This window comes from Nansenia antarctica (genome assembly GCF_963989245.1).
Source record: "Nansenia antarctica genome assembly, chromosome: 1".
In the NCBI taxonomy this organism is placed as follows: Eukaryota; Metazoa; Chordata; class Actinopteri; order Argentiniformes; family Microstomatidae; genus Nansenia; species Nansenia antarctica.
In genome coordinates this window covers 7394793-7411775 of record NC_137674.1, presented here as the reverse complement: position 1 = coordinate 7411775, position 16983 = coordinate 7394793, and the positions used below count along the sequence as shown (strand labels likewise).

At 40.6% G+C, this 16983-nt stretch overlaps 1 protein-coding gene across 2 annotated transcripts; it reads left to right on the top strand.

Annotated features, from left to right (window-relative positions):
* Positions 1-3963: 3963 nt before the first annotated feature.
* fbxo11a (F-box protein 11a) lies at positions 3964-16909 on the top strand. Of its 2 annotated transcripts, none has more exons than XR_013937622.1 (22): positions 3964-4037; positions 8285-8412; positions 8990-9071; positions 9335-9479; positions 9694-9823; positions 10013-10096; positions 10256-10388; positions 10689-10795; positions 10969-11080; positions 11176-11282; positions 11996-12133; positions 12412-12629; positions 12754-12934; positions 13194-13316; positions 13404-13489; positions 13686-13762; positions 13874-14017; positions 14118-14228; positions 14728-14835; positions 14969-15019; positions 15182-15280; positions 15482-15604. XR_013937622.1 is itself a non-coding variant. In XM_080537767.1 (22 exons), the coding sequence occupies exons 2-22, from the start codon at positions 8305-8307 to the stop codon at positions 15609-15611; spliced, it is 2532 nt and encodes an 843-aa protein (XP_080393893.1). In that variant the 5' UTR covers positions 3964-4037; positions 8285-8304; the 3' UTR covers positions 15612-16909. The 2 variants fall into 2 exon arrangements, 1 of the variants encoding a protein (XP_080393893.1); XM_080537767.1 differs by having other exon boundaries at positions 14969-15077; positions 15482-16909.
* The last annotated feature ends 74 nt before the right edge of the window (positions 16910-16983 follow it).

The following is a 16983-nucleotide window of genomic DNA, read 5'->3' as shown; positions in this document are numbered from 1 at the left end:
TATGTCGAATATTTTCTCTGTTTCAGTGATCAAAGAAGAGGTAAAAACTCCTGGCCAAAGTTAAAGAGTATTTATTCAAAAAAGATCGGGTCCTCAGATTACAGGCACACAAAACAGTCACAACGTGAGGAGAGGTAGACAGGAGACAGACTGAGCTCCAGACTCCGCACAGGGTTTTATAGCGGCCCTCAGCCAATCACATCACAGTATGTTCTTGGCCAATCATGATCCTTCCTTCTAGGCCTCTGATTGGCCTAGACCCTCGGGGGCGTGCATGTGCGTGTGTGTGTGTCTGCGCATGTGCGACAATTGAAAATCTCCCCGCGTCATTTGTAATGAAATAATAAAGTATTAATAAAGTATATATGAAGTAATAAAAATATACGTGTAATATATGTGTAAGATATACGTTATATAAGAAGGCTATTAATGTGTAAAAATATACGACATTACCGACACACCAAGAGTGAGTTATATGCCATAGCCAAACGTTAGTTTGTTAACTATGTTGTGAGTTACATGCGTTATTTACTTACTGTGTGTGAATGTTTACTAGGCTAGCCACACAAGTGTTAGCTAGTTAGCTAGTGTACTACTAGCCACACAGGTGTTAGCTTGTTAGCTAGCTAGATTGCTTTGTTAGAAGCTTGTTTGTTTGTTTGTTTTTGTTAGCTGAATTAGCGGTTTTGTTTGTTGTGTACGAACGTACACAAGTTATGGTGTGTGTGTGTGTGTGTGTTTACTATGCTAGTCAAACAAGTGTTCGCTTGTTAACTAGCTAGCAAACTTTGTTAGACATAATAGATGATAGAAAAGGTAAATGCTTTTGTTATGAATGGTAATGTTGTGTGGAATCAAAAATAATGATTTATTCATTGATTTGTAGATTTGCTGTACAATAATACTGTGGATTGAAATTATTTCAGTAGCCTACATCTTACATTACAGGATGACTTCAACAAGTACAGTACTCTATGTTCATGAGAGTCTATGAAAAGCATGCAAGCCTCCACTATAGAAGTGTCCACACCTCTGACCTGAAATGTGACATACACACAGACACAACATTTTTACCGGCCTATTGTTGTATTGCTACGGAGCCCCCCTGGGGTCACATGGTAGAAAAAAATAATTTGATGTTTGAATCCGTTCCCTCAATTTAGTAAATCTGTTCCCTCGGTTTAGTAATCCGTTCCCTCGGTTTAGTAATTTGTTCTCTTGGTTTAGTAATTCGTTAGGGTTAGGGTTAGGCCCTACGAGCCAGAACGATCGCAAGGATTCTAACCCTAACCCTAACCCTAACCCTTGCGATCGTTCTGGCTCGTAGGGCCTAACCCTAACCCTAACCCTAACGAATTACTAAACCGAGGGAACGAATTACTAAACCGAGGGAACGGATTCACACATCAAATATTTGTTTTCTACCATGTGACCCCAGGGGGGCTCCGTATATTGCTCAATTGTATCTTGCCTTTTTCCATTCCCATTTTGTTTTCTCTTGCTGCTGCAATATCGACTGAAACTGAAGCCAGAAGAATTGTATTCTCTTGTATAATGGGATGTAATAAACTTTTGGCACACATGGCAATACAAAATCATGAATATTAAATTATTATTATTATATTTTAACATGTCAATTTAAACATGTCAGCCCTGCACGTTTGTTTCCTGAGGGTTAGCTGACAACTCCACTGATAGGTGGTGACAGGTAGATAATGACAGGTAGTGTTATGGGGGAGTGGTTGGGGTGGAGTTAACCAGGGGGCCGTTCCACTAAAGTGGATTAGTATATCGGCGATTGAAATAAATCAGGCAATCAGGCAACTCGGGATTGGAATTCAAGCCTCAGGTGATTCCTCGAATCAGGCTTGTGTCATCAGTGTTCACAGAACACCGGCTTACAAATCCTCGATATCGGTGCGTGCACGCAGACATAAAGAGCCCCGAAGAGTCGATCTGTCGAAATGAAGATACTCCACTCTGCAGGGGTCCTACATTTGCGCAGCATTCCGAATTATTGATCTTTATGAAGACGGAAAAATAAGATGTAAAATAGTGCAATACTGCCGCAATTAACAAGGCGAGGGAAATGGTTTGGCAAGAAATTGCTGACCGATTAAATGCGTAGGTCATACTAGCCCCAGTTATTGTTATATGTTCATATTTTAATAAATTAATATTTACTACTGTGGTGATATCAGCAGCAGGCTACAAGCCGTCATATCGTCACAATGGCCTAGTGGTATCGACCGCTGCCACAGTATTTAATCGTCATTTTAAATCGATGGTTCAAATCCCTCTTCAGATGCACTTTTTACTGCATTTCGTTGTCTGAATCTAATCTAAAATCTCATCTAAAAAAGTATGTAGGCTATAAAATTATGGTGCAGGCTAATTTACAAGAACTGACACGATTACAATGGTATTTGAAGCCTTTGCATGAAGGTTTCGGTTAAATCAAAAAAACAAAAACTAAAACTAAAATCAAGTCTCGAAGTCGCTACCTTCGGAACTCTAGCTGATTGCCTTAACCACTGCGCCAGCCAGACCGCTGTGTCAAAAGCAATGCAAGTTAATAAAGATACCTATTTATTTATTTTTTACACTTTTTAATTTATTTATCTATCGATCTATCACACTTTCAAAATATCAAGTTATCTATCACACAATCAAACTATCTATCAATCGATCACACTTTCAAAATATCAAATTATCTATCTATCACACAGTCAAACTATCTATCTATCTATCTTGTGTGAAGTGGGAACTAATATTTCCTAAAAGACACTTGAGGAACTGTCGTTCGGGATGTAGTTTCCGCCTGTGAGCCTTTTTTGACGCACGCATTACCTTAGCCAGCCTGTAAGTCTGCTCGGGACCAGGCTAATTATATCTGACTCAGAAGGATATGTTGCATAGCAACCAAACAGCGAATTATTTGAGCCACATTGATGGCACCGAACGCAAGCTAACATTATCGCCGATTAGAACTTTATCGAGGATTAGAAGATAATCCACCTTCGTGGAATGGGCCCCAGCTATTGTTCCCACCAGTTACTTACCTGTGAAAAGTGGCTGTGAATACTTTGAGGCTGAATTTATCAGTTTGTTGATTTGGGGGCTATCAACATTCAAATATGCATAACTTCTTCAATTTGTTTCAGATTAGAATGTATGACACATCATTTGAAAGTTTACAATCTACCCTTTCATTATCTGGAATAAAACTACTCCCATACTTGTGGACCTTTTCATCAGACCATATCAGACCCTACTCCTCACAGGAAGCACAGATAAAGAAGGCAGCTGAAGCACTCATTTTAGTTATAGATTTTGTTGTTTTTGTACCCTAATTGTTGAAATAGCGACAGGTCAAGTGAGCCCATAACATTGGTTCTTGTTTCACTCTCCGTCTCAATCAAAACTTTTTATTTTTATTTTTTTATTGACGACGAACGATTGGTCGAAGGTCTTCCCATGTGATATTCTTGTCGTCCTGGCTCCTCCTGCAACAACGAAAGGGAGCTGAGCTAGGGAGGAGGGACATCTAAATATACAGTATATATACTATATATATTTTGGTGTATATATATATATAAAAAATAAAAAAATAAATAAAAAACGATATATAGCCTATACATATATAAATAAATAATATATATAAAATAATTTATATATATAAATATATATTTAAACATATTAATATATACATATATATAAATATATATATATATATATATATATATATATATATATATATATATATATATATATATATATATATATATATATATATATATATAGCTACAAGAAATGTGTCTTCTAGCGCAAATGTGTAAGAAAAAAAACCTTTCAGATTCAGATGTGCGCACCCCACGTCGTTCCTCCCGTAGTGAAGTAGTGTGAGAATGTCCCCTCAGTATAACCAGCCCAGATGAGCTCCTCCGTCAGAGGCAGAGCCGCCAGCAGCAGGACACCCAGGCCAGCGTCCAGGCCAAGCAGCCCGGTACCGCCGGAAAGGAACTACCAGGAAAGAGGTAAGACTTATCTCAATGTCTTACCTAAGCTGAGTACAGAGTTATAAGTTAAGAGTCGTTTGTAGTTGGAGAACGCCTTGACCTGGGACTTATTGTTTGAAGTGGCCCGGTCAAATATGGGTGATTTCTGGTAACTGGGTGTTGACATGGCCTTTCCCTTTTATGTGCGACAGGAAACACCGAGGCTTCTTCTTATGTGAAGGCCGCGCTTTGTTTGGCTTGGTGTGTTCCTTGCCTCCATGTAACACTGTGTTGTTAGGCAAGGCAAGTTTATTTCTATAGCACATTTCATACAACAGGGGCAATTCAACGTGCTTTACATGCATTATTTAAACATACAGCAAGAGGAGCATAAGAAAATAAAAATGACAATGAATAAAAGCAAATATTAGCCAGTCTATCTGTCTGGTCTGGTAGCCAGAGCATTGCTCCCTGGCCTCCCAGCTATGCTAGTATGCTAGCAACATACTATGTAAACACAACTATCTAAGTTAGCCCATGCATGAATCAAATGTGCTTATTATATTCGTATAGATAACTTTAGTAACTGGTGTCAGATGAGAGCTCGCAAATATAACGAATTGGGGTCTGTGTAATTGCTGTGAATGGATTGAAATGTAACTGTTTATGGATATGGAACGTTGCTGAACACTTTACTAACGAATGTTCATTCCATTCATAAATAAGATTAACTGAGACGCTTCTGATCGGTGGGGAGGGAAATGTATGAATGTTAAGTTTGCATTGCACACCAGATTCAACGTTATTAGGATGGGACATTAACGTGGGATGTTTGGTGATTAGTCGGACCCTGTCCTGTGCAAATTGGCATCCCGTTCCATGATGAACCAGTTTGGTTTGCAAAGACATTATTATTATGAAACATGCATTTAGCTGTATTAATGCATGTTTGACGCATTATTTAGATGCATTATTTTGAACGCTTTACTTGGTCATGTCTAGCTAACTCTCTATCGCTGCTTAATCACGGTTCACTTCGGGTTCAAGGAATTAGCAATATTGGTCTAAGTTAGTGAGTTGCCAGGTAACAGGTCGATGGCTAGTTAACAAACAGTGAGCTTAGAATGATAAGGTTCTATCTCCGTTTAGAATGATAAGGTTCTATCTCCGTTTAGAATGATAAGGTTCTATCTCCGTTTAGAATGATAAGGTTCTATCTCCGTTTAGAATGATAAGGTTCTATCTCCGTTTAGAATGATAAGGTTCTATCTCCGTTTAGAATGATAAGGTTCTATCTCCGTTTAGGGCTGTTCAGAGATATTGAGCGTCAAAGTTTTTACATTCCATTATGTTCTGTGAGATGGAACCTTTGTATTTTATGAATTACTAACTCGAAAATGTCAACATTTTTAAAAATAACACCACACAGGCATTAATAAACACCTAATGGATCAGATTATGTAAAAAAACTCAATTTTGACCAAAAATGGAGATAGAACCGTATAATTCTAACGTCACGATGTTGCGTTGTCTTGCACTTACACTTTTCAAAGTTAAACAATGTCCACGTCACGTGTGAAACTGTTTAGTGGTAGCTGGTTTGCTGTTATAGCTCAATGTCATGTGAAAGACCGGTGATTAGTTACTACTTGTTTTGTATTTTACTACTAGATTGTATATTGCTATTCATGATTGCTATTCATGACTTCGAAGAGAGTGGGCCAAAGCAGAAAAGCTCTTCAGAAATGTGTGAGTAGCCAGCTAGCTATGTTATACAGGCCTAGTGTTTGGATTTGCAGAAACATGTTTCATGCAGTAATATTGCAATAATGATGAATGCATTTCCCAGCCGCACAATGTGAAGAGAGATGGTACTATAGGGAGGTGAGTTGGAGCAGTGACTGAGGAGGATGCCCTGAGTTTGACCTGGCAGTTTGTAGGGAATTGTTTTGAATTGTATTTGTATACCTACACACACCAGAATCCAAGTGTTACTGACCAATGTAAATGTGAATGACATATTGTTTATATACTGTTAAAAGATAGATCAAGAAGGACCAACCATAGAACTATAATCTGTTACAAATGCTGAAGGATGAGACAGAAATGCTATAACACTGCAATGATTAGAATGTTTCAACATTTTGAATGAAAGTACCGTAAGACACAGAGCTGCACTGAACACAATACATTTAGTATTTAGTTTTTTTTTTTAGATTTAGTAGATTTAGTTTTGGAATAGCCTTGCACAGACTTAATATTCGGGCAGGTGGTCTCTTTACCGTGGCATTTCTTGCCTAAATGCCTTTAAAATAAGGTGTGACTACAGGTAGGCCTAACACTTGTAAACATATTTTGTCGGTCTCTGTTAGCATTGACACATGCTCATCCATGTCAAGACTTAATACTGTTCAAGGCATGGTGATAGACCTGAACTTGGACCAGATGGTCTCTGAAAGATGTAGAGAGACTGACAGGTTTTCGGTACCAAAATAGCATGAATAGATTGCTATGTATGTGGCGCAGGGAGTAAAAAAAAAAAAAAGTTTTGCCTGTGAGCACAAGACAAGGGCATCGACCGACATTTGTACACCTAGTTAGTGTAGAGTAGTGGGGATTACTCACCGAATCCATTGCATTGCAATATTTTGGCTTGACTAGTGAGTGAGTGTGTCATTGATTCTCCACAATGTTGAAATTGATTTACATTTTTCAGAAGAAAAGTGAGAACATTTTGATTGGTTGCTGACTTGTTCCCTCTTTCACCAACTGCTGGAGTCCCTTTTTGACTTAACCACTAAATTTCACGCCAAACGCCAAACTTCATCAGTCATTAGGCCTAATGCCTAGACTTATGCCTCTTTCCATTGTAATTGATCTGTGTGATGATTAGGCTAACTAGGGTACAAGAACAATGCAGCCTAAACCATTTGACATCAACAGATTGACTCAATGAACCCAGCACCCTCCTTTAAGGTCTCACCCTCCTCACCACCCTCTACGTTCCCCAGCAATAATCATGAACTTTCTGTTCTACATGGCCTTAAAGTTGGAGCACATAGGCTACCTTTCATTTGTGGTTATCAGCAGCTGGCAATTAGGAGACACAGTCTGCATCATGTCTCCATAGGCTTAGATGTTATATTGTTACAATGGGGTGTGTGTTTGGGCTGCTCATGTAGAAATGCAGTTGGGTTAGGCACACTATGTCTGTAGTGGTTACTGGTCTAATAGCCTGGGAGAGCCCCCTTTGCTATCAGAGCAACTTCATTTGCTCGTCATAGCTGGGGTTGGTATGGACTCCATTATGGATCCAAAATGGACCCATGTTCACCTGATAAATATTTCATTTTATGTTTAATTAGTAAAACTGGGATGTTTTCATAGGCCGAATTATGTTTATGATCCTGTGACAGTGTGTTTACTGTTTAGAATAAGTCAGAAAAAGCAATAGTCCCACATTTTGATTATCACTACTGCCAATCAGGGATGTTTCTAGGGGCACTGAGCACCAATATTTGTGATAAACTCCTCTTGAAAATGTCATTGATTCCATGGTTCACAGGGTAGGGGAGGTGTTTGCTCTAGACATTTGGGTTTACCTCTGTGCAGAAGAGCCAGAGGCTTATGAACATGTATCTCATCAGGTGTAGAAAAGAGTGTAGCACTCACGTTAGGGGTCCACAAGAGGGCTTCATAACTGAATTGCACAGAATGTAGGTAAATACACTCCAGTCACTCAAAGATCTGGGGCCTCATTTAAATGTTGCACAGGCACAAAAGAAGGTGTACGCCACTTTCTAAGCAAACCTTGTGATTTAGATCAAAAACAAACTTGACGGGAGAATGTGCGGTCCTCCACGGACACTTTGACCCATGCGTATGCACATAAACTGGAGAAATGAGAAACTGCAACTCTGATAGCAGAAGGAGGAAACTTTGAGAAACCCTTTGAAATTGATCGACCTACCATTGTGTCAAATAAATTGATGTATTATAGTCCCCTGGAGGGTATTCCATCAACGTTGCTAAAGGACAATCCAGGCTTATTTTGATAAATCTTGAGAGACTTCATCAAAATAAGCCTGGATTTTGCATTTGCATGACACATGAAAACAGACCGTCGAGAATGCTACAATTCCTTTAAATTAATCAGTGGTATTTTCAACCAAAAACTTGTTTGAGTGACATGTTATCGGGAGCCCAGAGACTATATTAACCTGGAAAAAGTGCATAATATGACTCCTTTAAACAAAAGTGATGTCATCCTCTTTTCTCCTCTCAAGATGAGGACGTTCCTGCAGATATGGTTGCAGAAGAATCTGGTCCAGGAGCTAAGAATAGTCCATACCAGCTTAGAAGAAAGTCGTTACTGCCCAAGACAACAGTGTGTCCAGCAAAGACAAACATGGAGGTGAGTATAACAATGTGGGAATCACTTGTGGAAGGTGCAAATTATTGGACCACAGCCAAATGTGACTCATTTAGGGTGGATACACACCTAGCTCGTTGGTCCGAATCAGGGAGCGTTTCACCCCCTAATTCGGTTCATTTGGGCATATGTCAACACAGCACTCTGCACTCTGTTCCGGAGCAAATCAACCGGACGGAGTCCGCCTAGAGAGGGTGGTCTCAGCCGCTTGCAATCACTCCACGGAGTGATTCGTTTGCATGAGAACGCACGTTACCCACAAACCCAAAGGCTAAATTTGATAATAAATGTTGTTATTTGCATTGATTGACAAGTGGTAATTAATAGAATAATATGAATTATTCAAACATGCTCAAATATTGATAATACCACTCTAAGCAAATGACCACATTGACTATCTGTCAGCTAAGCACTATTGGCTTTTAAAACCGTTGTCAGTGCTTTTTTCCTGTGTACGCATTATGGATCTCCCTTGTACAGAGTATAATACCATCATACCAGTGTAGGTCTACATGACTTTAAACAATCCATCCTTACTTACGTTGTCCTCTGTTTGCAGGGTGCTTCCACTTCAACCACAGAAAACTTCGGCCACAGGGCAAAACGTGCCAGAGTATCAGGAAAGTCTCAAGATCTTCCAGGTAAAGGAACAGATGTTTCTGTCTTAAATGCCTTACCCTGCAATGATATTAGAGTTGGTGAAGATTCTGACAAACATACAGTCATGTGAAAAAGATTGGACACCCCATGAAAACCATTGTCTTTTTCAACATATTTAAACTAGGGCTGTCAATGTTAACGCGTTAACGCTTAAAAAAGAACCAAATATTTTATGGGGTGTCCTAATTTTTTCACATGACTGTACGCTGTACTGAGATAAAATGCAACATAATTCTCTTCACAGCAGCTCCAGCTGAGCAGTACCTTCAGGAGAAGTTGCCAGACGAGGTGGTTCTGAAGATCTTCTCCTACCTGCTGGAGCAAGACTTGTGTCGTGCTGCATGTGTATGCAAACGTTTCAGCGAGCTGGCCAATGACCCCATTCTCTGGTGAGAGACGCTGCCTGTTCTCTGTCTGGCCTATCCCATAGTTGAACTGACATTGAGACCAGAGAACACAGCCACACACGCTACAAATGTAATCTCTGGATTTGTTTATTGAGCCCAAGAGCCTGTGTAGATACAGAAACCCTCTTCCTCCCTGCCCTAGTTGATACCGTGACATGATCTGTCTGTCTGATGCCATCTTTGCCTTGCCTTGCAGGAAGAGGCTTTACATGGAAGTGTTTGAGTACACACGTCCCATGATGCACCCCGAGGCGGGGAAGTTCTTCCAGATTAACCCAGAAGAGTATGAACAGCCCAACCCATGGAAGGAGAGCTTTCAGCAGCTGGTATGACTGTCACCTCTGACCTCATAAACCCTCCAGTAACTCAACCATTTAGATAAATGTTAACCATTTTAATGCTCAAACTGTCAATAACACTGACGTATGCATAACAGACAGAATGCAAGCTTTGACCCTGTGAACATTATTACTGTGTAATTAAAACATGCAATTCATTGATGTTTTCATTTACAGTATAAAGGAGCGCATGTAAAACCAGGCTTCGCTGAACACTTCTATAGTAATCCTGCCAGATACAAAGGAAGAGAGAACATGCTTGTACGTGTTTTTTTTATTTTTTCATTGTGTGTGTGTGTTTCAAAGATGTTTACATTTCTGTTCTAGATCAGTTCATCCCACTGTAATAATATTATATAATTATGCTCTTTTATTATATATAATATTATAATATTATGCTCTGTGGTAAATCTTCCTTAGTACTACGACACCATAGAGGACGCCCTGGGAGGGGTCCAGGAGGCCCATTTTGACGGCCTGATATTCGTCCACTCTGGGATTTACACTGATGAATGGATTTATATTGAGTCACCCATCACAATGATAGGTGCTGGTATGTATGTCTATAGCCGTTGATGATCCCAAACATTTGACCTTGTGCTTCATTGTCTTAAGCCCAATGCACACGGCGTGCGATTTTGTCGCACGACAACATTCGATACTATAATTGGTGTGAATGGAGAATCGAATGTTGTTGTGCGATAATATTGCATCGCACGCCGTGTGCATTGTCTCATTCAAAACAATGGAATCGAATTCGGCGGTGCGACAAAATCGGGGCCGTGTGCATTGGCCTTTACTGGTCTATGAATTGACTATCTTTACCCTTTTTAACTTTGTGTTCACTCTGCAGCGCCTGGAAAAGTTGCAGACAAAGTCATCATTGAAAATACCAGAGATTCCACTTTTGTATTCATGGAGGGGTCAGAGGATGCCTATGTTGGATACATGACCATTAGGGTAAGACATTCAGCTAATGTAACATAGCATAGCACAGCTGCCTACGAATGTCTGCGAACTGTGCAGTGTTCAGCTCATTTACACATGAACCTGGTCTGAAGCAAAGGTCGTCCTGACAGGATGTCAGTCGTGGTTGTTTGTTAGTCATATGTATGTGGGGCTGTCTCCTGCAGTTCAATCCTGACGATAAATCGGCCCAGCACCATAATGCCCACCACTGCTTGGAGATCACAGTGAACTGCAGCCCCATCATTGACCATTGCATCATTCGCAGCACTTGCACAGGTAAGGGCTACGTTTTACAAATCCCAGTCTTATCTCCACAGACCTTTTTCAATATTTAATGCATTATTGCTTATAGGTACACCTTCTTGTTTCAGTTGGCTCTGCGGTCTGTGTAAGTGGCCAGGGAGCGTGTCCCACGATCAAACATTGCAACATCAGTGACTGTGAAAACGTGGGGTTATACATCACTGACCATGCACAGGTAACACACACATTCTTGATAGCACATTCTGAGTCTGGTCTATAGACTAGACGAGTTTTACATTTCAGCCAGATCCCGAAAGGCTATATTACTGTGGCGGGCCTGATTTTCTGACAGTTGATTAGGGCCGGGGCGGGCTCAGGTGTTCTCTGACAGAGCTGTGTTTTAATTCTGTTAGATCTAATCTTGCCTGGCTGTGTGTTAACTCACTACCCTACTGCTCTCTCTCTGTCTCTCTCTGTCTCTCTCTGTCTCTCTCTCTCTCTCTCTCTCTCTCTCTCTCTCTCTCTCTCTCTCTCTCTCTCTCCCCCTCTGCTCCATTCATACATGTACAGCAGCAGCACCATCTGTTCATGTTTTTGTTGTTATTTTCATATCTGCAGATGCAAATAGTTTAGTTTAAATGATTTGAATTGGATGAAGGCTGTGGAAAAAAATAAAAGAATAATAATTAGCTGATATGCCTCTGCTCTGTCATGCTCTCTTCACCTGCACCTGAGCTACAGTATCAGATCAATTGAAACCATAACAAACTGCGTGAAGCGTATGGATGGGAAAGTTGTTCTTGTCTGTTGAGAGTCCTGTCAAATCTGAACATCTTCTGAGTCGGGGCTTGTCCTTTATATATTTACCCAATATAAATGAGGACTGTATGTACTTGGCATGAGATGGCATCAGATGACTAATACTTTCACTCCTTGCTGCATTCTCAGGGAATATACGAAGACAACGAGATCTCCAACAACGCTCTCGCCGGGATCTGGGTGAAAAACCACGGCAACCCTATCATAAGACGGAATCACATCCACCATGGTAGAGATGTGGGCGTTTTCACCTTTGACCATGGCATGGTACGCTAAAACTTCTGGGCCTGTGAATCTCTTATTCTGTTTCAACTTACTGCTGTTTTCTTGTCGTTAAGGAAATTGTTTCCTAGGTTTCGAAGAACCTCCGTTGGCGTTATTACATCAGAATTAATCCAGAGCTTTTGATGGAGAGCTTCCTTTAAAAACATGTCGATTTTTTCCACTCACTGCTTATGCATTAAGATTGAGGCAATTTGTCTCTAGAGCAGGACAACGGCTTTTAACACCCAGATGTCCTGATTATCTGTGACTCCTCCCTGCAGGGCTACTTTGAGAGCTGCAACATCCATAGGAACCGTATCGCAGGCTTTGAAGTGAAGGCGTATGCCAACCCCACTGTGGTTCGCTGTGAGATTCACCATGGCCAGACCGGGGGCATCTATGTGCATGAAAAGGGCCGTGGCCAGTTCATTGAGAACAAGATCTATGCAAACAACTTTGCTGGAGTGTGGATCACCTCCAACAGTGATCCAACAATAAGGTCAGTGTGGCTTACCGCAGGTTGGGCAAGGTGTTGTACAGAGGGTGTTTATCAAGTAAAGAGCTTATTGCTGATGTGCGATATACTCTGATGCAACGTTTTTTAAAATGTTTTTCCAATGCAGGGGCAATGCTATTTTCAATGGTAACCAGGGCGGCGTTTACATTTTTGGTGATGGTCGCGGACTCATTGAAGGAAACGATATCTATGGTAACGCCTTGGCTGGGATCCAAATCCGGACAAACAGCTGCCCCATTGTCCGGCACAACAAGATTCACGATGGCCAGCACGGGGGGATTTATGTAGTAAGTGTGCCACCTATACACAGATACAAACTGAATAATCATGTTATTTGACCGTTTTAAAATACTCACAAAGATACCTCGACCATGGAAATTCAACAACAAACACACACATACAAATCAGCGAGGATCAAACCAGTCACAGACGCATTTCCTTTGTGGTCCTAGTGGTTACACTACATTTCACCCCTTTTAATATTCCGTTTGCGATCTTCTTATATTGAGGTAAAATGTATGTATCTCTTGTGTCTTTCCTCTGTAGCATGAAAAGGGACAAGGTGTGATTGAGGAGAACGAGGTGTACAGTAACACGCTGGCTGGAGTGTGGGTGACGACAGGCAGCACGCCTGTACTGAGGAGGAACAGGATACACAGCGGGAAGCAGGTAGGCGAGGATCTGTCTGTTGATCTGCTCACAGGGAAATCTAAAGCTAAAAACCTGCTAACACAATTTTCCCTTTGGTGTGAACAGGTGGGCGTCTACTTTTATGACAACGGACATGGAGTACTGGAGGACAATGATATCTACAATCACATGTACTCTGGAGTTCAAATTAGGTCAGTGAAGCAGGAGCTCAAATAGGAAAATAAATACATATATTATGTTTAACAACCTGTGATCCATATACCGGTAGTGCTTATTGCAATGAAGAGAAAACACTGAAAGTATGATGTCAGAATGGACTGCCCTGTGTTATGACATTCATTTGAATGATGTGCTTTAATTCATTGGTTAATGTGTCTTGATTTACAGAACTGGCAGTAATCCCAAGATCAGACGGAATAAGATCTGGGGAGGTCAAAATGGTGGCATTTTAGTTTACAACTCAGGTGAGAAATCCACTTTTTACCACTATTATTGGAAACGCTGTGCTTGTTGGACGTTGTTGTATGTCAGAAAGACCTCTGGCTGACATTGCATCTTGTGTTTGAATATGACAGGTTTAGGCTTCATTGAGGACAATGAGATCTTTGACAACGCCATGGCCGGGGTGTGGATAAAGACGGACAGCAACCCCACACTCCGGAGGAATAAAATCCATGACGGAAGAGATGGTGGGATCTGCATATTCAATGGAGGCAGAGGTAATGATGATGCTTCTGCTTTTTATGGTTTTACTTGAATTTTACTCATGATTCATCATGAGTTTGTCTGACCGAACCTCTCCTCTATCCTTGTCTATAGGTTTGCTGGAGGAAAATGACATATTCAGAAACGCCCAGGCTGGAGTCCTCATCAGCACCAACAGTCACCCTGTACTGCGGAAGAACAGAATATTTGACGGCTTTGCTGCAGGTGTGGAATGCCTGCCATCAAGATTAAATATAACTTCATATTTAATTCATTCGTTTATTTGTCTGAGACAATGCATGTATCGCACCACATTTGGCTAAAAGATCTGCACATTTCCATCTGCAGACTCTTGGCAGAAAACATAAAACTTCATCACTAAATAAATACACAACACATACAATAAAAACAGAATAACAAAATATATATATATGTTAAACATGTAATTTCAGCTCCGTAGGTAGACATTTTCACAGGGTGCTTTCGGTGCACATCGTTAGTTTAACTTGTTTAGCCATATCAGGTTTGCTTTGATACTGGTAAAAGTGCTACACTGTCTTACACCAAAGGTTAGTGGGTATTGTCACTATTTGGGTTTGAATCCAATCTGATGTATATTCTAATAATTTTGCAGTCATTGACAAATGTATATTGTGGACAAACACTGGATGTAGTCAATTCATGGCCCTATAAGCTGGTCTTTAACGGTCTGACTCTCCACCAGGTATTGAGATCACAAATCATGCCACGGCGACCCTAGAGGGCAATCAAATTTTCAACAACCGCTTTGGGGGCTTGTTCCTCGCGTCTGGTGTCAACGTCACAATGAAAGGTAAAATAACATGTTAATGCCACCTGTCGCTGATTTGTTGACATTTTGTTTTGAATGCTCCTGAATTACCTCTCCGTTACCTAACGATTTGTACCTGATCTAACCATACCTGCCCAACCCCTGTCTCCCCCAGATAACAAAATAATGAACAATCAAGATGCCATTGAAAAAGCTGTGAGCAGAGGTCAGTGCCTGTACAAGATTTCAAGTTACACCAGCTATCCAATGCACGATTTTTACAGGTAATCATCTCCCTGTATATCTACTTCATCAAGCTGATTAATTGATGAGTCATGTATAACAACTAATCATGACTTTGTTTTATTCCCCATCTCCCCCGCTGCAGGTGTCATACTTGTAACACAACAGACCGCAACGCCATCTGTGTGAACTGCATCAAGAAGTGTCATCAAGGACACGATGTGGAGTTCATTAGACACGATAGGTCAGTTACACCACATGCTCAATAACTTGCTTTCAAATATGTCTGGCTCAATGGAGCAGAATGTGTTGAAATAATCATATTATGATGATCTGCAGAGCTCATGGGCTAGTGTTACAGTTGCTAGTTGACCCAATGACTATCTTCCATCTCCCAGTTAAGCCATTTCCAGTTGTAGCTAATAATTCTTTATCTGTTCTGCAGATTTTTCTGTGACTGTGGTGCTGGGACATTGTCAAACCCCTGCACGCTAGCTGGAGAGCCGACACACGACACAGACACACTGTACGACTCCGCTCCTCCTATAGAGTCCAACACACTGCAGCACAATTGAACTGGACCCACCCACCCACCCACCCTGGCCTCAGCTATAATAAAACCAGACTCCGTTAACTCAGCTAACAATGGGGAGAAATACAAACTATATATAAACTCCATTCAGTTTCCCAGAATGTCAAATACGTTTTTCTTAAAAAAAATAAAAAAGAACATGGACTAGACAAGCTGAAAGGAGACATTAAAAGAGAGAATATGTTCTGCTCAGAATGCGCCACTTTTTCTACATTGTATTGATGGAGGAAAACACGGTGATGGGACTGTGCAGAGATGTTGACTCAGGTTTTTTGGGGAATGTTGAGAAGCGCAGCTAAGCGGAGCTGTGGAGAGATGGACACAAGCTATCAGGCCTCTCTGCCTCTGCAAAGTCGGCAAGTCAGACTGCAGTTATGCAGACCCATCGTGGACATAAATGCTCAGAGCCATAAGAGGCACAAGTACCTCATGTGGAGGCACAGCCCAACCCCCCACACTGCTTCCGTCTGGGTAACCGTCGCGCTGGTATATGTATGGAGAGAAAAGAAATTACCTAGCACTTCGGCTTTTTTTTCTTTCTTTTTTAAGAAAAAAATGTTGAGATTTGATTAATGCTCATGTAGTTTTGTATTTTCATGCAAAAATCTTACTGTACTTGAATGTCTAATGTTATTATTACTACACCGTAGACTTGCTGTAATTGTACTCATGTCGCAGTATCTAAATTCTTTCTGTGAAAGAGAACAAAAAAAAAAAGAAAAACATTTTCTCCAGCAATGTTGACTACCGGTATTTTAAATGTGAGTTAGAAAAAAGAAAATGTTGGGTTTAGATATTGAAAGTGTTTTCCTGAGACTGGTTGTTACCGTATTGACTTGAGTTTAAATCTGTTATGATTCTGAACTCCAAAATAACTTTTTTTATTAGCAAGCTGAATATGGACTTTAACGAACGCTGAATGTTAGTAAACCCACTTCCCCTCATTTTGACCATACTGAAGACAGAGAAACCCTCAGTGTAAAGGACAGGAACAAGTATTGTGAAGTCACTGCTGTCTACAGGAAGCACCACAGCTCAGAATGTTCTGGGTAACATGGGCTTTTTCACTTAGATTAAAAAATATTGTTGGAGATTTGAGATGTAAGGCTCTTGCTCTTCTGAAGCTGAGACGAGTATCTAATACGGCTGTATATGGTTTCATTGCGCCCCCCCCCACACCCCATCTGTGTATTGGTGACTGTGGTTCTCATACAGCCTGAATTGTATGCATGTACCATAACATCTAGACTTAATATATTGTGGAGTATTCAATAACCATTCTGTAGATGCTAGTGTAAATTCAAAAAGGCTTTAATTTCCTAGATAAAAGGAAAGTGGTCATTTTAAAAAAAAAA

What these genes read in the sequence shown, in the direction of transcription:
- fbxo11a (XM_080537767.1), top strand. Translation starts at nt 8,305, where the DNA reads ATGGTTGCAGAAGAATCTGGTCCAGGAGCTAAGAATAGTCCATACCAG. An exon ending in AAAGTCTCAAGATCTTCCAG is followed by an intron (nt 9,072 to 9,334) that starts GTAAAGGAACAG and finishes TTCTCTTCACAG; the next exon opens with CAGCTCCAGCTGAGCAGTAC. An exon ending in CATTCGCAGCACTTGCACAG is followed by an intron (nt 11,081 to 11,175) that starts GTAAGGGCTACG and finishes TTCTTGTTTCAG; the next exon opens with TTGGCTCTGCGGTCTGTGTA.